At 37.7% G+C, this 25,876-nt stretch overlaps 1 protein-coding gene and 3 non-coding genes across 4 annotated transcripts; all 4 read right to left on the reverse strand.

The window, feature by feature from the left end:
* Positions 1 to 2,652: 2,652 nt before the first annotated feature.
* On the reverse strand, positions 2,653 to 11,914 carry LOC140168665 (protein unc-93 homolog A-like). Its single transcript, XM_072192079.1, has 4 exons — positions 11,346 to 11,914; positions 5,709 to 6,115; positions 4,491 to 4,758; positions 2,653 to 3,660 (listed from the first exon to the last, which is right to left on the reverse strand). Exons 1-4 carry the CDS (start codon positions 11,791 to 11,793, stop codon positions 3,290 to 3,292), a joined length of 1,494 nt encoding a protein of 497 aa, XP_072048180.1. The 5' UTR covers positions 11,794 to 11,914; the 3' UTR covers positions 2,653 to 3,289.
* Positions 11,915 to 15,936: 4,022 nt separating this feature from the next.
* Trnal-aag (transfer RNA leucine (anticodon AAG)) lies at positions 15,937 to 16,018 on the reverse strand. Its single transcript has one exon. It is a non-coding gene; the product is annotated as a tRNA-Leu (tRNA).
* Positions 16,019 to 25,307: 9,289 nt separating this feature from the next.
* Trnal-uag (transfer RNA leucine (anticodon UAG)) lies at positions 25,308 to 25,389 on the reverse strand. The gene has a single exon. It is a non-coding gene; the product is annotated as a tRNA-Leu (tRNA).
* A 301-nt stretch (positions 25,390 to 25,690) lies between these two features.
* On the reverse strand, positions 25,691 to 25,772 carry Trnal-uag (transfer RNA leucine (anticodon UAG)). The gene has a single exon. It is a non-coding gene; the product is annotated as a tRNA-Leu (tRNA).
* Between the last annotated feature and the right edge of the window lie 104 nt (positions 25,773 to 25,876).

Raw genomic sequence — 25,876 nt, forward strand, 5'->3', positions numbered from 1 at the left:
CAATTTTGTTTTATTTCGTGTTTAGAAAATATATACCATAAGCTTTAAAATGGTATATCATTTGACTTCAAACGATATCCAGAAGTGGGGTTATGGTTTGTTGAACTCTGTTCCTTCAACAAAATTGTACCTTCTTCGGTTCTACATGTGTCTCTTTTTCCACATTTCTGGTAATAAATATCAAACAGTCATAATTGGCTGTCATTTCAAATCACCGCAAATCAACGAGGTTCAGGAATGTCCTCTCATTGTTAATTGTTGGTCATACATACCTCAAAATACAATGCTTTGTTATCCACCACTTGAACAGGATTTAACCAAAGCAAACAAAGACAAGAACTATTTGAAGATTCTATAGAAATAGGTAGAAGCTTATTATCCTCTTCAGCAATAGGATTATTGACTGGTTTAAACAGTGTTTGATGAGATACTTATCGCAACGAATTGAGATACCTATGAATTCGACCTTCACGCACATTTTACACTGTAACTCAGAATACAATTTGCCGAGTTTACGGCTGCTCATTCGCAGTGTCCAGTCACATATACAGAAAGGGTAGGATAAAGAGTAGTACTTTACGAAATGAGATATGATATCTGTAATTTAGTTAGCATTGAATGTGGTTTGTGTACGTTTATCTGTTATGACAAGCGATATACTCTTTCCGTTATCCGGTGCCGATCCGTGCGTGATTTAGATTGATTCGGGGTTACTTCTTTTTCTTGACATTTTGTCGGAGTGGCACATACATCTGCAGCTTAGAAATCCAAACACCCCAATGGAAGACATGGTTTTCCACACAGAGAGGGTGAATTTGAATAGGACTTACCTGAATTTGTCACTCCCCTGTGTGAGATATAAAGGTTATGTCTTCCATTGTACGGATTTCAACTAGATTACCTGCAACGTTTTCGCTAGATTGATTAGCGTCTTCAGCAGATGATGATGCTATGACATCTTGTCTACCATATGTAACATGTCATGTCAAAAGGAGACACTTTTGGGCAGGTTATCAACTTTAAGGTTTTTACATATTTTAAATATAGAGATATTTTGCTCCACAATGCCGTTTTCCCCAATGAAATAGGACATTCCTAAGCGAAGATATTGAGTTCGTAAGTTATGGTATTATAAAATTGGAAATTGAGATATCGGCCTTTAAAAATATTATTGACAATGTTGAGAGTAGGCATTACCAAAACATGATTACCTAGAAAAATGTCTCAAAAATACAAGATGCCAGTTATATTCCGGTCTGAAATTATCAGACAATATTTTAAACATTAATAACATAACAAATTCGCAACAAACCCAAATTGTGAAAAAATCTCCCCGGGCAGATTTTTGGCTATTTCTCCATTTACGATCCTGCCCAAAAGTGTCTCCTTTTGACATGACACGTCCCATATAAGGTATCATCACTACATCACCATTTGCTGAAGACGCTAGTCGATCTATAGCGAAAACGTTCTTGTAGTCAAACTTTAAACTCATTTTATATTCCACTGCGTGTATAAATATCCACTAGTAGCTATTTAATTAACCGTTTGGGTTAAATTGCCTTCAATCTCTAAAGCGGAATTTACACCAAGTTGCTGAGCGATTAGACTATGCCATAGTCGAATTTTATTAAAAATATGTTATTATTAGTCATGATGAACCCATTTCGTTGAACTCAAAATTATACTGATGTTTATTAAAATTAAAGTATTCAATAGTAAAATGGTCATAAAGAGTTAAAAATATCAGACGATTAGTGACAATAAAAGTAATTGAATGCAACATTATCTTGCATAATTATAACGGCTGACTTTAATACTGAACAATTCTGATTTTGGAATCTACCAGTTTATTGATAGCGAACCCGAGACTATGCCATAGTCGAATTTTATTAAAAATATGTTATTATTAGTCATGATGAACCCATTTCGTTGAACTCAAAATTATACTGATGTTTATTAAAATTAAAGTATTCAATAGTAAAATGGTCATAAAGAGTTAAAAATATCAGACGATTAGTGACAATAAAAGTAATTGAATGCAACATTATCTTGCATAATTATAACGGCTGACTTTAATACTGAACAATTCTGATTTTGGAATCTACCAGTTTATTGATAGCGAACCCCGAAATTTCGACTATGAACTTTGAATTGTAAGCAGAACTTTACCCCTGGACTTTGCTCTCTAAAAACACACTGTCAAGCATACTTGTTTATCAGTCCATTAACCACAAGTACGCGCTAGATGTTTGATGAGAGATTAACTTTCGCGTCAACACAAAAAGCGCCGCAATAGTTGTTTATGGTGTAGTTAATGGTAATGGCGCGTGCCCAGACGATTTAAACCATAGCGAGGTATGGGCGACCAATCACAAGGCAGATTCATTTAAAGATGCATTACATCATTGCCAATTTTAGTTAGGCCAGAAATTGGCCTAACTCTCCATAGAGTCCCGTGTTAAAAATCTTAACCGCAAGGCAATGTCAGTAGTCCACTTGGGAAGCTAACAAACAGAGGGAGTAGGGTGACTGATCAGATGTGAAAATCTATCAATTGTGCACACATTAATTAAATCAGAGTTTTAAGCTTAAATACAATATCCAGAGTATGCACAATGGGCAAGTGGACTACGGGGTAGTCTACTGAGCGATTGACGTTTAACCCCGTGAGCACAACCTACCGATTTGAAATTGCCTCTGATTGGTCAATTACATGATATCTTCACTTTAATCACCAATCAGAATGGAGCTTTGCAAATAATTCACCCCAATTTTTTTGCGTGGTGACATTATTCTAACAATGTTGCTGATTGGTCCAATTGATAATGAAAGCTTCTTTTTGGCCAATCGGCAGGTATTCTCAATGAAGTATTTGCGTTTGTCGCAACGCAACCCAAAACGCTTTCTCGCTCTCCTATACAATCTCCTCTATAATCATATGTGGTGTGATCAAGCAAAATCAGTCTACAGTCGGACATATTCAATTTTCAGTTTCTTATAGGATTGTGAACATTTTACAGAAAACCCTATTGAATTTGGACAACCATTTCAAAAGATATGATATGAGAAATTAAAGAGTTTCCAAAACAATAGGAAACAAAAGGAAATACTTCCTTTGTTTGGCAATTTCTCAAAATCAATATTTCCAACTTCCGGCAGATTTTAATTGATAACGTCACATATTTCTCCTTGTATAAGTATTGCTTTCTTAGAGTTTACAGACTAAAGATTGCACATTCATCCGCTAAACGAAAATAATCTTATTCAGTTTAAAGCATCGACGATGTCATACAGTTGAGTTTGACTCCAATTGTAGCAAGTTGGTACAAACAGTCGCTACATCGCCTTTAATATGAGAAGCAAGCATTTCGTGCTTTTCAGGAAGAGGTTTATTTGCAGTAATCTTTAATTCGTTGATATTTACTGGTTTTATTTCTTTTTCGCATTTATCACTCTTTGAAGTCTGCTTTATATCATATTCTAAAATATAATACGTTGCAATAGCGACTGTAAGAATTGATGTCATAATCATCAACTGATGATATGCGCACAAGAAGACATTGAGTGCAAATCCGACGGAATAACAGGCGTGATGAAAAAAGAGATGTGATCCGAAAGCTCCTTCTTGTCTTTCAGCGAACAACACGCCAACTAATGCTGAAACGAGAAAGAGTGAGAGTTTGTGTAAAATCATAATATAAACTTGATAAACAGCACAGGAGAGTCAGTTGACTCTACTTGTGGAGTCAATTGACTCTACATTCAGAGTCCTCGACAGAGTTAAGAAATTTATGACTCTTCAAGAGAGTCAGACTCTGGAATTGTTTTGTTCTTGACACCATGGAATGTATATTCTCCCATTCCTAAGCGATAGTGGTTCAGCTTAAATTTTTCCCTCCTGTCGTCTGACGATCGCCTATATGGCGTGAAACTCAAAGTAAACTGTCCTATTCTGGTATCTATGTGTATCATTATTTTGTGTTATTTCCGAACTGTCGGAGTGACCCTGTAATGGAGTCAGGGTGACTCTATAAATGGAGTCTTGGTTACTCTAGAAGCAGAGTCCAGCCACTACGCGACTCTATGTCTAAAATGACTCCATTCTGGGAGTCAAATGACTCCTGTGTAGAGTCATCAACGGTGACTCTTCCGCGGAGTCAAGAAATTTATGACTCTTCAAGGGAGTCAGATGACTCCCAATATGGAGTCATTTTAGACATAGAGTAGCAGAGTGGCTGGACTCTACTTTTGGAGTCACCCTGACTCCAGTTTGGCTTTCAGTGAGGTAATAAACTCTTGTCCTATTGGAATTATAGGAAATTAAAGGCACCTTTGTTGGTGTGTAAATATGTGAGAGGGATGGGTGGGGTAATAGTGTGTGGGGGATGGAGTGGAGATGTAGGGTGTACCGGTGTGTGTACACGGTTCAACCGCCGGCCACGTCAACCGGCGGTCGAGTTTTAAAAACCACGAGAAGATTCTCTTACCAGTTATCTGTGTTGTCCTTAAAGCACTCCCAGCTCCTAACCCAACTGCCATCACGTATATATTCCAATTATGAGCCTGATATGGTTGCCATAAAAACATCCACATGAGAAAGACTAACTGACTAAAAAATCCAACTGTAAAAACAGCCATCCTTCCAGTGTACTTGATGGCTGTGCCAGAGACTAGTGCAGCAAGGGCTCCTCCAATGCCTCCAGCCGTCATGACGAATCCGATGTTTTCGACCCCTGTTGTACAACTTATAAATGACTGTAATTGAAAGAAAATTAATCGTTCACGAGTTTTTTCACATAGTGACGAATAACAGGTTATACCACCCCTTGCATTGCGCCAACGATGAGGGCGGCTTGTTTGCATTTCGGTTTCACTCATGATCACAGCGAAGCCGTTTTGGCAATTGGACCTTTTAATTCCTGGTTTTAGTTTTGGCTATGTGGGTTCCCATTAGAACCTCTTTTAGAGGCATGGTCATGGCAGACACAATAGGATGACGCTACACGAAGTGGGAAAAGTCGTTTGAATTTCCCGGGTTTTATCCAGATTGAATACCGCTCACCTATTGTGTACACCATACTTCAAAAGGTTGAAGTATGGTGTACACAATAGGAGAGCAGAGCTATATAATATTCGCCGTAGAAGTGATGAATATGATTACCTACCATAGCACGAGATGAATACAATTTTAGAATATATCGCCCTACACTACAACCATGTTGCACTCATCACCTGTATATGTCTGCAATCATGGATTGAATACAATACCGCTCTTTACAGATATACTGATCTTACAGGTGCGAGTGATCAACATGATGTGTATTCTAGATAGAATTACGATCCAGGTCTTTATCCCTGTTTGACATCCATGATTCAATGCATAGGTACCGCGCCCGGGTACCGCGTGAACGTTGTAGTGCAGGGCGATATATTCGAAAATTGTATTCATCTATTGCAACGTCACTTCTACGGCGAATACAATATTTATTTCAAATGTTGTGTACATCAAGGTTTCCAGTATTCAGGGATGCAAGCTGACGTGAAGGGAAAAGCCCGAAAAGTGCGTGAATCTGGGCCAAAAGCCTTCAAAACGGGCTGAAAATAAAGAAAAGTGCGGGACTTTGGACTTCATGAAAGCAGGAATTCCTGCAAAAGCAGGAAAACTTGCATCTCTGAGTATTGTTAGCATGCACCTTACGACCTACCTTCGTGAAGGTCCCAAAAAAGAAACTTAATTCGAGTCCATTCAGCGCAATGATAGGTACCAACAGAGCAAAGTGGCGACTTTTCATTACTCGTAAAGCTGTTAGCGCCAAACTTTGAGCTCTGTGATTTTTTGGCGGAGTTACTTCACAGAAGGCTGACAAAGTATCAATGAAAACAATCGACACGACTACCCCACAGAAACAACATCCAAGAAGTACTCCGAACAAGGTATTTTTAAGGTTTTGGTTGACTTCAACATTGTATTCATCAGAAGTGTTGTCATAGTCAGCGATGTATTGTATACAACTCGACGGTGTGCCACCACAATGATTCAGTGTGCGGTTAACCGGATAACCGATGGATCCCGAAAACCCCTCGTAGAGAATAAACGATGATATCAAATTTCCTGAAATTAAAAAATACAAAATAATAAATTAAAAAGTATATGACACATACGACCCTATGGTGTTTACGGACGGTATTGACGAGTGTATAGTTTAGTTTAGTCCAGTCCAGTTTTAGTTTGTAACTCACTTTTCACTTTAGTTCACTTCACTTCACTTCACTTCACTTCACTTCACATAGGTTAAGTTTAATTCATTTTATTTTACGTGAAGTTTTTCAAAATTCACTTTACCAGGTAGGTTTACCTTTTCTCTGCTTCACTTCAAAATTTATTTCTAGTGCATTTTACTTTGCTCTAATACTTAACTTTGCATCAGTTAACCTTTCTCTTATAGTTAACTTTAAATACCAAATAGTATCTACGATTAGTTTTCTAGAGTTTGGTATGATACTAGAGTAATTAAGTTCAGTTCAGGAATAGTGACTTATGGGCTATATGCAAGAACTGATTATATCTGTCCCTCCGGTGGGCAAAAAGACTGGGGAAGAAGCAATTTTTGCAGGGCAAAAAGGGAGACAAGCAGTTTTTGCAGGTTAAAGGGAGGGACAGGAAATATTTAGCAAGGCCAAAGGGCCAAGGGTAAGAGATTTTTGGCACACATACGTTATTGGGCAACTTTTAAATAAAACGCTTTTAATTAGGAAAATATTAAATCTACAGATACGTTTCAAATAATGCAAAATTTAAAAATGGGGGGAGGGGGGGGGGGTGAAAATTGGATCCTGTCATTTGTCAGGGTCGAACACCCCACACACGACAAAACCTTTGCAGCTCTTTGCCCTGAGTTTGATGAAGAAAACAATTAATTTGGATGACATGACATAAAGTCATTGTTGTAGAAAGCTACCGGTAGTTATGATTATCATCAGGAAATACTTGAAAATAAGACAACCCTGAAAAAAGTAAATAGTAGAATAATGTTATTATTAAAGGAGATTGTGAGAGCACAATGGTGACGGATTTGGCTCTTATTGGTTTGCGCACCTGCAGTACTGAAGTGTTGTACATGCACGGCATTTGGGCACAAAGCACTTAACCTCACTTGCCTGGCCCCACCCAAGTGTGAGTGGGGAGTCATCCTGACTGTTAAAGGGCATATCTATTGCAACAACAAGTTTAACTCAATTCGAAGAAAATGATTATTGCATTACAATTTGAAACTCGTTGCAATTTTTTTATTCGTATTAACAGTATACGTTCTGTGCATTAAGAGCGTTAACAGTCCCTTCTCTCAAAGCAGGCACATCTCATTTAATGACGTCAACTTTTTTCTAGGTCAAATCTGTCTCGTTGGTTTTTGCGGAATATCAATTTTAAACGTCTTATTTTCCCCCAAAAAGGAGTCATTTTCATTGTCCTCATAATATTAGCTTGCCAATGATATGATGTTGTCCGAGCAATATATATGACCTTTAATGTACTTGGGACATAATTAGCTACTTCCTAATTTCTATTCTTGGTCAATTTTTAGTCTCATCAAGTCCTTAAAATTAAAACATCTAATTTGATATGACAAGTGTCATATGACACTTTTCAGTTTTAACTAAAAAGTGTCATATCAAATTAGACATGATGCAGTCATGTCTACAGTAGAATTCATCTCGACCTTTGCAGGACTTAAACCCCATTAAAAGCTATTAAACCAAGATAACACTCATTGAAGCAGCTCAACTGATTAAATCAGATCTTCTCTGGTTGTGTACAAGTGTCTGTTTTCAATGTGCGACATCGCAATAAAGCTGGTATTACAGCTTCAGTTGGGTAACCGATTATAAAGGAAACGAAAGGAAACAATGGTATGTGTACCATTGTTCACGAAATGAGACAAAGACCTGCTTTTTGTTAACCAGCATTCTTCAAAATGAGCAACATAATGATTGTTGACTTAACACAGTTTGGAAATAATTTCTTCATATTTTTGGTGTTATCTGTCGTTTACATATCCTTCCTAAAACACAAAAGTGCGACCCTCTCCAAACATCTAAATTAGCTAAAAATTTAGGACATGTTACAAAACTTTACTTTCTAGAACCTATTTAGAATAATTTAAATGTAGCTTTTACCGTTTTTTTGTGGCATCCTTCAGAAGTGAGCGGTCCGATACCAATATTTTCGGTCAATCTCCATTCAATTAACACGGGGAGTTGGCTAGCTATGCCTTGCCCTCACTCATATTTTACAAAAGTGCGACCATTTCTGAACATCTAACCTAGCTGTAATTTTAGGTCATGTTAGAGAAATATATTTGCTAGAAGTTTTGGAGAATAAATAAAATATTGGCTGGTTATTTTTCACACAGTGATGTTAACTAGGCAAGCGTCCATTCTCCCAACATACATCATTTGTTGAGGTCACACGTCAATGGTGAGAGCACTGTGTATTGTGTATAGGAAAACGGACAGTAACTGCAGTATGATGTTTTAATTTTAATAGTGCACTTAAAAGTGCACTATTGAGCAATGAAAGTTTTAGACGTGACGGTACACACCGTCATCATCCCTATATCTTCGTGTTAAAAATTGCCGTGGTAGTACGATGAATCCTCACGTTTTTCAACAACTACGCATGGTGATTTTGTTCGAGATAGGCCGTGCGACTCAGGCTATGCATACAATTTGAGATTTTGAGAGCCGGCCACACTGTTTCTATTCTATGTTTTACGATTTTCGCATGATCAGTATATGGCTGGCCGTAACCGCCACAACGTGGAGCTGCTACGCGTAGCTTACTTTTCGCTTCGCGGAGCTAAATTGACCAATCATGTTAGATCTTTTCATTACGCGGAGCCAGTTGATGCATCATCGTTCCAGAGAGAAAAACTCTTGCCAAAATTAATGTTTACTATGTGGATTTTAAATGAATCGAATGTAAATAAACCACAAACAGTTGTACAGGATCAATACCATTGTTTGATTAGTGTATAGTCAATGTTACCTTGCATGCATGTGTCATGTGTGTGGCGTGTTTGTTTGTTTGTCTACTGTGTCAGGCCAGGATCACTGACACCCACGGTACTGATACTGTCATACTATCACGGTGATCATATTGTTGAATGTTGTTGACTTTAAAATAATCATGATGCAGTCATGTCTACAGTAGAATTCACCACGACCTTTGAAGGACTTAAACCCCATTAAAAGCTATTAAACCAAGATAACACTCAATGAAAACAGCTCAACTATGTTACATCAGATCTTCTCTGGTTAAATACACACTGCACTTGTGTCTGTTTTACCTGTGCAATGAACAATGAGCTGGTATTATAGTTTCAGTTGGGTGAATGATTATAAAGCGAACGCAAGGTAACAATACTGTCTGGGCTTTTGTTTACGAAATGAGACAATAGTCTGCTTATTGTTAACCAGCGTTCTTGAAAATGAGAAGCATAATGGTTTGCAGACTTAACACGGTTTAGAAATAATTTGTTCATATTTTTTGGTGTTATCTGTCGTTTACATATCCTTCCTAAAACACAAAAGTACCAATATTTCCAAACACCTAAATTAGCTAAAAATTTAGGAAATGTTACAAAACTATATTTTCTAGAATTTCAGAGAATACTTTAAATATTGGCTGGTTATTTTTTACACAGTGACGTCATATAGGCAATGGTATAATACTTCTAACATACACTAGGTCACGCGTCAATGGTGAGCGCACTGAGTATTGTGTATAGGAAAACGGGCAGTACCGTAACTACAGTATGTATGGCCTAACTACTAGTATATAAAGTAAATCCGAACTGGTTTGCTGAAGGTCGAATTCCGCAGGCCACGCCGCGCAAGATGTACAAATCAGCTCCCGGCGATACACTGCAGATCGCAGAATTGTGTGCATGGTTTACCACCACTCTGCCTAGCTATATAGTTGTGTATAATACTGTATGAGTTTTCTTGTGAGTGCATGTCCATCTTAATAATAAGCCATAAGTCGGTTCGTACTTTTCATAAATTACTTTGTGAATCATAACTATCGTGACCGAGGATATCTTGCAACTACGTGAAGCTCGTCTGGCAAATTCTTAATGACTAAATTCGCTTCACGTAATGAGTAAGTCGTACTTGATTGGTCAGTTTTACCTCCGAGTAATGAAAAACTCTAACATGATTGGTCAATTTGGCTCCACGGAGCAAAAAGTCAGCTACGCGTAGCAGCTCCACGTTGTGACGGTTGCGGCCTACCATATCAGTATCCCATATGATATTTCTATTGTAAGAAAATTTTATTTGTTGTCACGTAAATCACAGGTTTCGTTTAAATTAACTACCTGGAAATTAAATTAACTAATTAGTGAGGACCGGTATTTTGCTGTGGATATGTTTAACTGCAATTTTGATGTAAAACATTTGAGATCCGCTGTAAAAATTTTGCTAATATTCAACTCTTTGAGAAAATTATTTTATAAAGGAATGCTGGTAAAACCAGGTGCAATACAATGTAAATTATTGACACACTATCACTCTCTTTATCTTCGTCAATAATAGAATAATCGATTTCAATCGAATTGAATACATGAGTTTGTAGTTGACTACTGAGCGACCTAAGCGATCGATTGCTAGCCAATCAGATAGAACTCCTTTTCTTGCGTTCAGTGAAATACCACTCGCCTGTCGCTCACTACCACTCGCCCGTCGCCCGTCGCTCACCAACGGAGTATTAAATTTATATTTATCGTATAGGACGTCGACACTGTGCGGTATGGGCCTGTTAATAGGCCCCGTTTTTTTAATCAAACCCGATGACTGCCTGTTTTAGGTTGCGGCTATCCAATGTATCATCAAAATGCCACAAAATTAATGCGAAAACTTTCAAATTCTCTTATTTCAACAAGTTTGTATTATAAATTTGGGAAATTTGGAACAAGAAATAAAATTTTGCACCATTTTTTCTACCCGATGACCACTTTTTAAATTTTTATACCCAATGACCCCCTTTTTCAAAATATTTTCCTAGTGACCCCCAATGACCCCCTTTTTCAAATGGCGCAACAATCACTCCAATTAGCGTTGATACCGGTAGCAATATAAGGTTTTGGGTACCCTCTTTTTTCTTTTGTTTGTAACCAATGACCCCACTTTTTAAACAACGTTTTGTACCGATAGGTCCTTCTATACTTCGCGACGCCGTTTGGCACATATCTGGCACTTCTAAAGTTGAGTGCTCCCCCCACCCAGACACCCCCCCCCCACACACACACACACCCACACACCCACACACACACCCACCTTACCTGGTATGGCACTGAACTTCTGAAACCATAGTGAAATTCCGGCAAATCGACTCACTAAATTCTCCGCTGTTTCACCAGTAACGGCCGCCAAATGTATCGCAGTTGTAGTAATATGAGTAGACTGTGCAACCCAAAATGGCGCAACAATCACTCCAATTAGTGTTGAGACCGGTAGCAATATATAAGGTTTTGGGTAAAAATTACAAGCTATATAAACACACCAACACGACGTACCAAAAACCATTGTCCATTTGGTGCCGATTTTTGCAATAAGAATTGGTGCGAAAAGGCAGGCAAGAGCATGGCATATATGATAGATACTGAGAGACGCTACTCCTGTAGAACCTGGATGAATACTGCTCTGTAGACTTACAACTATCATAAATGTGCCACAGGATAAGAATACTGCACCAGAAACGCCGAGGAGATTCTTCCAATGTCTTTCCATCTTTCTTCGGGGTACTGATTCTGAAGTCTGAATGGTTAAATGAAAATAAATATGTCTAAAATGGCTAAAATAAATAATTTAGCCTCGCTATACAACGCAATATGGTTAAGTCAGCCGTGTTTATCCATATTTATCCACAGACCATGTGTTATAATGTACATCACAACCAGTACATCAGTTGACACTCCAGGCAACTCAACCTTTTGAACTTCGCATTGAGCGTTCGTGTGTGCATATACAGGGTGTACCAAAGGTATCTTTACCATTTTGAACCATGTTCATATTGTGCAAGAGATGTAGCATTTCAAAATGGTAGGCATAACGGAACCTTTGGGACATCCTGTATGTCATTGTACTTTTTGGAACTTTTATATTTATACAACCAGATACACCATTTTCAATTCAATTGTGCCAACATCTATAACATCTATAACTGTGCAATGATTATCTGACACTGAGGGGGCAGTGGCTTTTTGGCAAGTTATTCACGAGGTACCTTTTAAATAAAGATCTCTAAAAAGGCTTAGGAAAAAGTAGGAAACGTTCTAATATGCCAAAGAAAGAAAGAAAGAAAGAAAGAAAAAAGAAAGAAAGAAAGAAAGAAAGAAAGAAAGAAAGAAAGAAAGAAAGAAAGAAAGAAAGAAAGAAAGAAAGAAAGAAAGAAAGAAAGAAAGAAAGAAAGAAAAAGAAAGAAAGAAAGAACGAAAGAACGAAAGCAGAAAGAAAGAAAGAAAGAAAGAAAGAAAGAAAGAAAGAAAGAAAGAAAGAAAGAAAGAAAGAAAGAAAGAAAGAAAGAAAGAAAGAAAGAAAGAAAGAAAGAACGAAAGCAGAAAGAAAGAATAATGAAAATCAAAATTCAATGTATGGTAGCTTTACTTTTCTTTACAATTCTTTCAGAGACACCCTGTAGACAATAATACCACGACAACTTAATTCAACAATAATTAGAGGTTAATAACTGCGCATCGGTTATTTGGAGCATAGACATACCACATAGACCTATTACTGCCCATCCTTTACCACAGCGGGAGGTGAAGCCCCGTATCCAAGGTGATATTGACGGATTGACGGGGTTACTAGGCGCGGAGAAATATCGCATTCATGTTTGACGCGCTCGTTTGCGTGATTACTGCGCCGTTATCGCCGCGCCAAATGCAACATGTTCCATAGACGCGAACATGTCTGCTTGCTTGTCAAATTCGTTGCTAAGCAGTGTCGGCTTCACTACGCGAGTCAAAGTCATTGGTCTAGGTTCTCGTTTGTCTGGGATTTGGAGGGCATTGTGAAAAATCTAAACATTTTGCCTTTGGAACCGAGGAATATCCCGAGGGGCGTAGCCCCGAGGGATATTCCGAGGTCCAAAGCAAAATGTTTAGATTTTTCACAATGCCCGACATATTACCGATGCAAAGTTATTAACCTCATTCATAACCGTCACTTTAATCTCTTCACCTTACAAAATAACACAAAATTTTGTTCAAAAGTTTATAAAAATAGATGATTTTTACATCTTCCCTTGCCAAAAATCGATCAGGCTAAAACAGAACGACCAATAACAAAAGTGCGTATCACAATCTGTGCAAATATGGTAGCGCACAATCCAAATACGGCAGCCAGCGAGCGCGCAGTTTGTTGGACGCACAATACCGCGCACGCAGAAGTCAATTGTGTGCGACATTGGAACAATTACGCATTTTGCGGTCAATTGTGAGATATTAATGACCTCGATTTGCGTTCGCGTTTTCGCAAATAATAAAATATGATTGGATCGCACGCATCGCGTTTATTAATGAGGTTATGAATTAGAGGTTAATAACTGCGCATCGGTTATTTGGAGGGCATTGTGAAAAAATCTAAACATGTTGCCTTTGGAACCGAGGAATATCCCGAGGGGCGCAGCCCCGAGGGATATTCCGTCACTTTGATCTTTAAAATTAACAAAATAACACAAATTTTTCCTCAAAAGTTTGTAAAAATAAACAATTCTTACATCTTCCCTTTCCCAAAATCGATCAGGCTAAAACAAAACGACCAATAACAAAAGTGCGTATCAGAATCTGTGCAAATATGGTAGCGCGCAATCCAAATACTGCAGCCAGCGCGTGCGCAGTTCGTTGGACGCACAATACGGCGCACGCAGAAGTCAATTGTGTGCGACATTGGAACAATTACGCATTTTGCGGTCAATTGTGAGATATTAATGACCTCGATTTGCGTTCGCGTTTTCACAAATAATAAAATATGATTGGATCGCACGCATCGCGTTTATTAATGAGGTTATGAATTAGAGGTTAATAACTGCGCATCGGTTATTTGGAGGGCATTGTGAAAAATCTAAACATTTTGCCTTTGGAACCGAGGTCCAAAGCAAAATGTTTAGATTTTTCACAATGCCCGACATATTACCGATGCAAAGTTATTAACCTCATTCATAACTTTCGTCACTTTAATCTCTTCACCTTACAAAATAACACAAAATTTTGCTCAAAAGTTATAAAATAGATGATTTTTACATCTTCCCTTGCCAAAAATCGATCAGGCTAAAACAGAACGACCAATAACAAAAGTGCGTATCACAATCTGTGCAAATATGGTAGCGAGCAATCCAAATACGGCAGCCAGCCCGCGCGCAGTTTGTTGGACGCACAATACCGCGCACGCAGAAGTCAATTGTGTGCGACATTGGAACAATTACGCATTTTGCGGTCAATTGTGAGATATTAATGACCTCGATTTGCGTTCGCGTTTTCGCAAATAATAAAATATGATTGGATCGCACGCATCGCGTTTATTAATGAGGTTATGAATGTCTATTATTTGACCTTCCCGTCTATCCTTGGGTATTCTGTCGGTCGGACATCCGGGCTATCTCTAGTCTCGGGCCCAAACTGCATGTGGCTCACGATTTGTTATGAACAACAGAAACCGGCTGTGAAGGAGGCTACATAGCGATGTTGCTGGAGTGATGTTCAATTTCGGAAAAAACGACACTCGACCATGGAATTTAATTTTAAGTTTGTCAGTATATAAACGGTAAATCAAGTAAGTTTTTTCCACTCTGAAGACTTAGAAACGGTTGTTTGATTCCACTGACTATTTGCGATCGAAATTTACATAACACCAATGACAGAAATTGTCAACAAAAATCGAATCAGGGACTTGTTTTCACTCGACCGTGATCAACCGGAAGTGACGTGGCACGGACCGACAGAATACAATCGAGGAAGTATCATCTGACGGATTTGTTTGCGGATTGTTTGTAAACATGTAAAAAGTACAAAGTCCATGATCCAGTTATTCCAACGTGGACAATTTGTAGAAAGGCAGAAAAAAGAAGGAATGAAAGAAAGAAAGAAAGAAAGAAAGGAAGAGTGAACGAAAAAGAAAATGAATGCATGAATAAATGAATAAATTTGAACACTTCAGGTCGTCAGGTTGAAGCAGCGGCTTCACATTTTCCTGGGGCATGGGGGGGGGCAAAGTGAATATCTGTGGGGGGATCGACAAATTATGCACAAAAAGTTGAAATTTACGTAATGTGGGGTTTTTTTGCCCGGGGGGCACTCAACTTTGGAAGTGACGGGTATGTGCCTACCGGAGTCGGCGAAGTAGGGGCCTATCGGGTACAAAGCGTTATTTTAAAAAGGGGTCATTGGGTACAAACAAAATAAAAAAGGGGTCATTGGGTACAATATTTTGAAAAAAGGGGGTCATCGAGTATAAGATTTTTAAAAAGGGTCATCGGGTAGAAAATTTTGAAAAAATGGAGCAAAATTTTGAAAATTTCGGCATAATTTTGGAAAAATGGAGCAAAATTTGACAGTTTCAGCATTTTTTGTTGCATTTTGATGATGCTATTCTAGAAAAAAGGGGGTCATTGGGTAGCCGCAACCAAAAAAAGGGGGTCATTGGGTAGCAGCAACTAAAAAAGGGGGGTCATCGGGTATAGTCGACTTCAAAAGGGGGCCTATTGACAGGCACATACCGTCACTTCCAAAGTTGAGTGCCCCCCGGGGTTTTTGCCTCAAAAGTGGCGGGGGGCAAGAAAAATATTGGGAGTGGCAAATGCCACTCGTAGCGCCGCCACTGGCTGAAGGGTAATTTATATTTTACTGAATCAAATGCAAAAAAAAAAAAAAAATTTGGCAGCGGTGGGATTCGAACCCACGCCATCGAAATGACTGGTGCCTTAAACCAGCGCCTTAGACCGCTCGGCCACGCTACCTTTTATGCAGTCAGTTCCGATATAAATTTTGTTATCAATATATAATACATGATGACCTTTTTGAACCGATTGTGAAATATTCTCATAATATTATACAGGGTGGTCCAATTAACAACTTTACCCAAAATCCCCGGGCCCAAAATGTGGAGAAAGCTTGTAGTCGCACATTATACGACTGCCCCCCCGGAGGGGGAGGGGGTGTTGTAGGAGCTTTTTTAAAGTAAAATTTTACAGGTGTTACACCCCCCTCCCCCGCGGTAATTAACACCACCGCCTAGTGCAGCTGTTGACGGTCGAAAAGGTATAATTTCATTAATTTTCTATAATTTTTCGCCCTCTTTCCTTGATAATTATTCTTGCCGCCCCTTAGGTCCCGCCCTTTTTTCTTTAGTTATTATTTTTGCCGCCCCTTTATCAGCCGCCGCCCTCTTCTTGTTCATAGGGCCTGCACTTTGGCTCGTTTTTTGCAGGTTTACATGGTCCAATAATCACAAGATGACTGACATGTGGTAACAAAGGAAGCAGTCACTGCAATTTAATTATGTCCCATATGATTGGCCATTCAAGACACCCATGTGAATATACTATAGCGGCCTTTTCAAAATATAATACCTGTTTGCTTGATTGCATTGACAATACCCGGGAACAATAGGCCTACACACAGTATATGCATTGGTACAAACTTTTTACAATAAGCATGATAAGTGATGATGTGAACTCCAGATTTATACATCGTTCGTCTCGCACACTGACAACATTTGATTGAATGGACTGTAGGCTACTGCGCCGTGATTACGGTGAAGGACACTTTTCAAATCCTTTGTTTGGAGCCAATCAATAAAAGCATGCAGGGCCTCTATACCCATGTACAGTTTATCCCTTACATAACCTATGTCTTGAATACGCTGGCAAAGTTATGTAATAATCGGATTAATACTATATAGCAGTAGGTAAAAACAAGTTTTGAATAATCCGCGCTACAAAGTCCCATTCAGTGATCCCAGCGAAAGTGAAAAAAAAATCAAATTGTTACGTTTATAATTTTTTTTAATGAAAAACAAATGGCAAAAAAACAAAACAGGAAAACGACAGTATTGACGAAGTTGAAGCCCCATTCAAATACATGTAGCTAATTTATATACTGTCAGTACCGGTATATAAATTACAGACTCACGTAAATGCATTATTTTTTTGCCTTAGACACACGGCTTTCGGCTGAACCACTGCACTAGCAAGCTTTGTTAGCACATCTATGACAATGACGAAAGGTACAAAATCAGCCATATAAGGCCTTTAGATAGCAGAAGACACCAAATGACCAAATTGGTGTTTTATGACCTTTGACATTCTTTTGTGGCGAGTGACATGGTCTTTCAATTCACGCCGAGTGTCCTTGACAGGTTTGACTATGCTTCAGTGGTCATGAAAGAATTCAAAAGATAACCTCTGCCCCAATAATCCCAAGCAATTGTCTGGAACTGCTCCTCGGATCATAAGAACTCAGTCCTCAAATGATAGTCATAGTAATGTCCAAAATATAAAAATTACTGACTATCATTGAAGACCGAGTTCCGCAGTCTAGTATCCAAAATCTGAATTTTGATGATTTGTACGATCGTCGGGATGAAAAAAAATCAAAAAATCACTGAATATTCCTTTAGTTCCCTCCTCTCCTTACCCTGGCAATATAAATCAAAGAAAAATAAATAAAACAAGAAAAGAAAAAAAAAGACATAGAAAATTAACCAAATTAAAGACTTAATGTACGATCATTATATACTCAAAATGCTGAAATAATACTAGTAATAATTATCGGGAATGGTTTCTGTTAATTTTGAGCTGAAATAATAAGGTAAAGTGAAAGAAACACTGCTTGTTATTTTGGGAGGACATTATGACTTTATGTCGAACTTTGCTCTATTTACCTACAAACACAAGCAATTTGGCTGATTCCATTTAGGTGCAAGTTGTAAACATTACAAATATGCTAAAAAATCAGGTTTGAAAAAAATTAACCAAATTCATATTATAAGATCGTACATTATGACTTTAAGGGATCTGGAATGAGCGTTTTGAGCGTTTCGATAGTATTTTTTTGTGGGACATGAGAGCACATCAGACATATCGAATTGCATTCTGAATACGAAGAATGTCTTTCTGATATCAAATAAATTTCATTGAAATTTATGATATAATACAAATTTTATGACAAATTATTAAAATTTGATATTTTTCACATATTTGATATATAACAGTCCTCGAAGTAAATATCATAAATCTAATGATATATTCTTAAACAGTCCCTGGTATACCATACATGTATAGTCCTATGTATAGTAATTTTGCTTTATCTGTTTTGTGCTGTTTAAACAAATAGTTAAACATAATTTCCATAAAATGTAAGCTTTTACTGTCAGATATGTCCCTTTTAATTTTGAGCAGAACAAGTGAGGTAAAGCAAAGAAAATTGGAATTTACTACTACTACTACTAGCGCCAAAGAATGTTATACGATTGTAAAACGGTACGATCCTTTGGGTGTGTGTGTGTGTAGGGGTGCGTATGTGTGTCCTGCACGCGTAGTATTTTTTTCTGTAACTATAATGGGACGCAATACGATACCGGTATGTTATAAGAATCAAACTTACAAGAAAAATGGCTCTTGTCAAATCCTACAATTCTGTCAGAGAAAATATGCATATTTGCATTAAATTAATTGACATAATTGATTAATTAATAAATATTTTATTTAATGATTTACCATAATTCCAAACATGTCAAACAATGTGTCAAATTAAAGCTAATGAAATGCTTTATAAATTGGTCAGATAGAGCACATTTTGCAGAATGCATTTAGTATTTTAGTTACATGACTCCAAACATTCTATTCCAATTTTTTGCTATACACGCATAGGAGCACGGTACTTTTAAAATCCGCGCCTAATCAATAATAATAGTCTTTCACTCCATTGTCAAACCTAGACAGTGCTCATTCAAGCCTGTCAAGGTCAGTTAGAAGCCACTTGCTGAATGGATGGCCATTATCAGCTATCAAAGAGATGCCTTGTGCAGCTGCCAATCACAGTAGAGGTTTGGTAAAATTTTGTTAAAAACCCAAATGTGATATAAGGACAAAGCTGTGCATGTTGGTACTTAATTGTTTGGATTCTTATGTTGAAATGCCCTTGTATTTTTATGTGTAGTGTATATTGTTCATAAATTATATAGCTTTTAAATTATGGGCATTTTTGCTCTGTTGCACTGTACCATTATGGAATATGAGCAAATCAATTACCGACACAAGCAGGTATACAGTGCATTATTTTATTTTTATTTGGTATCTCAGGAGCACAGCTCACTTGGTAAGGCATCAGCATTTTGTTCACGAGCGCTTCGAACTTTAAATCGGAAGGTGGTGAGTTCGAGCCTCATCACGGTCACATTAATTTTATAAACCAAATATTGTTCGAACTTTTCATATTTGTTTTTCTTTTATTGTTTCTTTTCTTTGTCTTTTTTTTTTTCTTGTTTTATTTATTTTTTTCTTTATTTTTCTTTGATTCATATTGCCAAGGTAAGGAGAGGAGGGAACTAATGGCCCATTCAGTGATTTTTTCATCCGGACGATCGTAAAAATCATCAAAATTCAGATTTTGTACTGCGGAACTCAGTCTTCAATGATATAGTAGTCAGTAATAATCTTTTGGTCATTATATGACTATCATCATTTGACGACTGAGTTTTTATGATACATCATCCGAAAAGCAGTTTCAGACAATTGCTTGGGATGGTTGGGGCAGAGGTTATCTTTTGAATTCTTTCATGACCACTGAAGCAGAGTCAAACCTGTCAAGGACACTCGGCGTGAATTGAACTGACCATGTCACTCGCCACAAAAGAATGTCAAAGGTCATAAAACATCAATTTGGTGTCTTCTGCTAGTGGTTCTGCCAAAAGCCGTGTAGGCCTATTTAAGACAAAAATAATGCATTTACGTGAATCTGTAATTACAGACAGTATATAAATTAGCTACATGTAGGCCTATTTGAATGGGGCTTCAACTTCGTCGATACTGCCGTTTTCTTGGGTTTTTTGCCAAATTTGTTCATTAAATTTTTTTATAAAAGTAACAATTTGATTTTGTTTTTACTTTCGCTGGGATCACTGAATTGGGCTTTGCAACGCGATAGGCCTATATTCAATACTTGTATTCACCTACTGTTATAGCATTAGTCCGATTATTACACAACTTCGCCAGCGTATTCAAGACATCCAATGCAAATAATCACCTAGATTATGACGTAGCATACCGTAAATATGGCGGAGTACTCAAATTCATTCAACAAAAGCATGATTACAAGCTATTGCAATCTACCGCGACAGCTCCTCTCACACACATAACAAATGCACTATACGATCAAATAGGTTGACGACAACGTTTGATTGAATGCACTGCATTGCGCCATGATTACGGTGAAGGACACCGGTTCAAATCCTTTGTATGGAGCCAATCAATAATTTCACGCACATCCTCTATTATTGCCAAATTATTGCCCGGGATGATTGCACACTGTAAAAGTGCTATTGTTATAATGTTTGATGAAATCGTGTTCAACTATTTGCTTAAGAACGGCACAATACAGATAAAGCAGACAGATTTACTACATGTGGTACATGTATATACATATAGGGAATGTGTGTGAGTCGAGTATTACCTAATTATAATAGGGGCGTATCCAAAAATGAATTCACGCCCCTTTCAAATGTCGAGCCAAAGTGCAGGCCATATGTTGCCGCCCCCTGCTTTTATCCCGGGGGTCTCGCGCCCCCAAAGGCCCCCCTAAAATACACTGTGCATGCATGCATGTCATGCCAAAAAATCTCTACTTCCTGATGCTTTACACGTCATTCCCTCTGACATAACTTGTGCCAGTTGTTAAAGGTGAACCTCATTGAAAATAAAGTTATATATCAATGGAAAGCTTATGATGTCAGGAAGCAGAAAAGAATATTTTTATTTGCATAGCGTACCAGGCTAGACATAATCTCCATGCAAAGATTGGATATTGGCACCCCCTAAATTACAAAACGAAATCGTTCAAATTGGGCGCTTTCGTTGATGACGTCAGCCCAGGGACACACAGTTACTTCCGGGTTTGATTGTAAACACAATGTCCGTGTATTACTGTGGCATGCATCGGGCCAATGCACGAATTCAGTCATTGTCAACTTACTTTACATGAAAAATATCTTCAATAAAATAAGAATAACATGAAGGAAATATCATGATCAAATTAAGAATGAAGTTCCTGAATAAAGTGTGTGGATTTAAAAATGGGAAAAGTGCTGGCCGGGGTGATTTGGGATAGGCCAAGCCATCCACGATATGCATAGGGAATATTACAGTAAAGCACGAAGAGCGAAGATTCGCCGAAGAACCGGAATGAAAACAGATTACAAAAAAATAACTGCTAGTGCTACCAGTTCAGATCGTCACAGTGACCAAGTTGAGATGAACTTATCACAATGAGAAAATGAAGGAATAGAATAAGGTACATGTACAGGATTTTTTAATTATTTCTTAGCTTTACATCCGGTCATGTATGATACAATGATACAACTCGTATAGATACATACGGGATGAGCTCAGTGACTGACTGAGTCTCACTACGCCGAGTGTTCAGTATCCGCGACTGTACTGTACTTGCAGACAAAATGACCAATTTGATATTCACATTCTGATAATTCCAACTTATTGCTACTTCATCAGCAAAATTTATTCCTGTAAATGTTCCAAATATAAGGGAACGATTGATCAAATTTGCTGAAACACCCCATGAAACACAGAGGACGAAGCACCGAAGCGAGTCGCTGTGTTTGTGCATATCCTTCCCTGCACTTCAGCAGCAATTTACGCATCGTGTTCGGTAATCCATAAAACATGAATGTTTCACTTTTTCAGTACCGTACACTGATTGTACTATCAATTAAAGAATCATGACACAAGCGACAATATCTTAATTTTATTCAGATTTCAGAATTCCATCAAATAACGGTCTACTAAGTCTAAATTGTATTTATTTCATAATAAAGTATCTATTTCTTTCAATCGTGATTGTGTGGAAAGAACGTACGTATTACCGCAATGCGCTAAATATGAAAACCTTTATATGGGCTGGATTTGATGAAATCGGCGGTTTTTTATTAATTTTTGGATTACTGCAAGACGATATTTTTTTAATCAGACATTTTACAATGAATCAAGAATATATAGGGAATGTAACAAAACAAGTATTTAATTTGTTATTCGATCATGTTTATTCAGTCCATGACATGAACGGTAGCAGCAAGCATTTGCGCATGGGATTGATCCCAGCGCGAAATTCAAACTCAATTATTACCCAGTTATACCCAGCCAGTTATGACTGATTTTGTCAAAATTTACGGAAAATTTATGTGTTGACAATAATTCTATTATTTCTAATATATATAGAAGGAACCAGCAACTTGAAGATTCCTCTAATTTCAAGCTTTATTGTGAAAATCAGACTTGCCGGGCAGCTTGCAAAGTACAGGAAGCAAGACTTGTTTACACGTTTCCGAGTAAGATCACGTGACTGCGAACCCTGAGCTTACGTCACGAGCATTCTCAAGGTCATAGACGATTGATTTGGGTGCTTTTTGGGCGCCTTAAAAAAGACCAAAAATTCAATCATTTTTTTAATTTTTCAGCTTTATTGGCCATCAAAAAAATCGGAAAAAATTATTTTTAATATCCTGACATAAGCTTTCCATTAATATATAACTTTATTTTCAATGAGGTTCACCTTTAAATATTCACAAGACCTTCTATGTTTTGTGCATAATTTATGTTACATCGCTATTTTATTTGATTTTTATTTTTAAGCGAATTTTGCACTTACGATAAATTCAAGGTAAAATGAAACCGCTAGCAATGCTCACATTATTTGCGTCGCTATATTTCATACAGTATAACACCATTAATTAAGGAAAATGATTTTATACATGCATGTAGGTCAAATGCAATCAGCTGAACTCCTTGGTAATTTCAACAATGACACAGGGCATGCACAGACGCAATAATTTTAGAAGCCTCGTTGCGAGAATCGATCTGAGACAGAGAGTCGATTCCCGTGACGACTCTTCTAAAACTATTTGTTTGCGAGAATTTTATTCTCCGAAATTCATCCCTATTCCAAACGAAGTAAGTTAAGATTCTTTTAATTCTTTGAAGATTAGTGGGATGCGTTTGTGAATGTCATTTTGTATTCACGCAAGTTCAAAACTGCACCACAGATGACAAATCCCCGGACAAATCCCATTGGCTTTATACGTGTGGGCAAACAAGATCAACATGTGACACCTTGCGCCTTAGGATCCCCTTCTGCAAAACGGAAGCTTTTAAGTCCAGTTTTTTAACCGCATTGTGCCAATTTGGAATCAGCTTCCCCTTAGTGTTAGGTCCTCTTCATCTTTTTCTGTTTTTAAAAGCAATGTGGTTAATTTTTTGCATTCTCATTTTGAGTTAAATTTTCGGCCGGCTGACATTTGTACGTGGGTTTCCGTATGCAGCTGTGCCATTTGTAGGGTGTCTTAATTAAATTTTTGATCTTGAGGTGGGATGGTCTTAGAGGTGATATGCACCTGTTCATCCCAGTAGCGTAGCCAGCGAGGGGGGGGGGGGGCAGAGTGACAAAAAAAAAAAAAAATGAAAGAAAAAGTGCCCCTCTGAAAAAAAATGAAAGAGAAAATCAGGAGGGCAAAGGAAAAGACAAAGGGCAAGGAGCCCCTTTTTTAGCAAAATTCAGGGCCAAAATAGTGTAAAATACAAAAATTTTCCGCGCTACGCGCGCACATTGTAACAATAAAGCCCTTTTTAGCCGGATAATGGGCGAAAATAGTGTAAAATACCATTTTTTCAAGCTACGCGCGCACAGCATCCCAATAAGGCCCTTTTCGGGAAGCTCGAAGACATACAGTCTCTATGTATTGTATGATGCAACTGCAATTGTTTTCGTCTGTGCCCCCAAAATTTTATTTTGCCCCCCCCCCCCGACCAAGAAAGCTGGCTACGCCCCTGGTTCATCCCAATCCTCTACACTGGTATCTCTCCTACATGTGCTGGATCCGTGGTGCGTTTTATTCACATGTATGTCTTTTATACTTTTACTTTGTGCAATATATTTATCCATCTTTTATCTTTATCTAATTTTGTTATTTGATATTGTAACCAGTGTATGAAGCCAAATAAATAAATAAATAAATAAATTATTTTGATCATTTACCTTAAAACTGGCGCCACATTTGTAATTTCATTCTTTTTCAGTCAATTTTTCACTAAATACTTTTAAAAAGATGTTCTTTTAGGATATGCAACACAAACTTGAAACAGATTGTTTAACTCTGAGAAATCAACGTTTGAAATTCGGCAAAGTTGTTTTTGGACCACACTTTACAACCTGTTCGAAATATTCTCTACCGCAAAGCTTGGTTTGCGAGGGCATCCGTGAGCAAATTCGTTGCTAGCATCAAGTGTTCCTCGAGTAATATACAAGCGCTTATTTTTTTTTTTTTTTTGGGGGGGCTTTGGGGCGCCAGCCCCGGGGTCAAAGTAGGGGCGGCAAAAACGAAGGGCGGCAAAAACGAAGGGGCGGCAAAACGAATAAACAAAGAAAAAAGGGCGCAAAAAATTGAAAAAGCATAAAAAATTTTGAAAACATTTTTGCTTTTAGGGCGATAGCGCCTAAAATCCTTTTTTTTTTTTTTTCTTTTTGCTCTTCTCTTTTTCAAACGACCGAAAAAAATTGGGTCAACCTTTTCGGGCTGTTAAGGAAGGGGCGGCAAAATTGTTTCTTCTTCAGCCTTTCCTGCAGTTCACTTTTTAGAGAATTGTTTTAGCTGCAAAGTCCGTGATCCAGGTATACTAAGGTGGACAATTTGTAGGAAGGGAGAAAGGGTGAGAAAGGGTGAGAAAGGGAGAGAAAGGGAGAAAGGGTGAGAAAGGGAGAAAGGAAGGAAGAAAGAAAGGAAGAAAGAAAGGAAGAAAAAGAAAGAAAGAAAGAAAGAAAGAAAGAAAGAAAGAAAGAAAGAAAGAAAGAAAGAAAGAAAGAAAGAAAGAAAGAAAGAAAGAAAGAAAGAAAGAAAAAGAAAGAAAGAAAGAAAGAAAGAAAAAGAAAGAAAGAAAGAAAGAAAGAAAGAAAGAAAGAAAGAAAGAAAGAAAGAAAGAAAGAAAGAAAAGAAAGAAAGAAAGAAAGAAATGTAAAAAATACTGGCAGCGGTGGGATTCGAACCCACGCCATCGAAATGACTGGTGCCTAAAACCAGCGCCTTAGACCGCTCGGCCACGCTACCTGCTGTTATTAACTGTAGTTCTGATATACATTTTGTTATCAATATGATACAGATGATCTGTATGAAATAATTTTCCAATGTTCTCATAATACAACCTGTAGTCCATTCTTTTAATTTTTGATAAATCGATCATTCAATCAATCAGCAAAAATAAATAAATAAATCAGAAAATAAATGAATAAGGAAACAAGTAAGTAAATAAATAACTTTGAACAGTGCCGCTGAAAGGTAGTTTATATTTTACTGAAGTGCCGATTATGATGATATTGAATCAAATGTAAAAAACAAAATGTGAAAAATGTGGCAGCGGTGGGATTCGAACCCACGCCATCGAAATGACTGGTGCCTAAAACCAGCGCCTTAGACCGCTCGGCCACGCTACCTGCTGTGATTATTTTCAGCTCTGATATAAAGTTTGTTATCAATATGATACAGATGACCTTTATGAAATGCCATTTTGATATGTACAACCTGCAGTCCATTCTTT

The sequence above is a fragment of the Amphiura filiformis genome, chromosome 13, assembly GCF_039555335.1.
Source record: "Amphiura filiformis chromosome 13, Afil_fr2py, whole genome shotgun sequence".
NCBI lineage: Eukaryota > Metazoa > Echinodermata > Ophiuroidea > Amphilepidida > Amphiuridae > Amphiura > Amphiura filiformis.

What these genes read in the sequence shown, in the direction of transcription:
- LOC140168665 (XM_072192079.1), bottom strand. Translation starts at nt 11,793, where the DNA reads ATGGAAAGACATTGGAAGAATCTCCTCGGCGTTTCTGGTGCAGTATTC. An exon ending in TTTTTGGGACCTTCACGAAG is followed by an intron (nt 4,759 to 5,708) that starts GTAGGTCGTAAG and finishes TTTCAATTACAG; the next exon opens with TCATTTATAAGTTGTACAAC. An exon ending in AAGGACAACACAGATAACTG is followed by an intron (nt 3,661 to 4,490) that starts GTAAGAGAATCT and finishes TTCTCGTTTCAG; the next exon opens with CATTAGTTGGCGTGTTGTTC.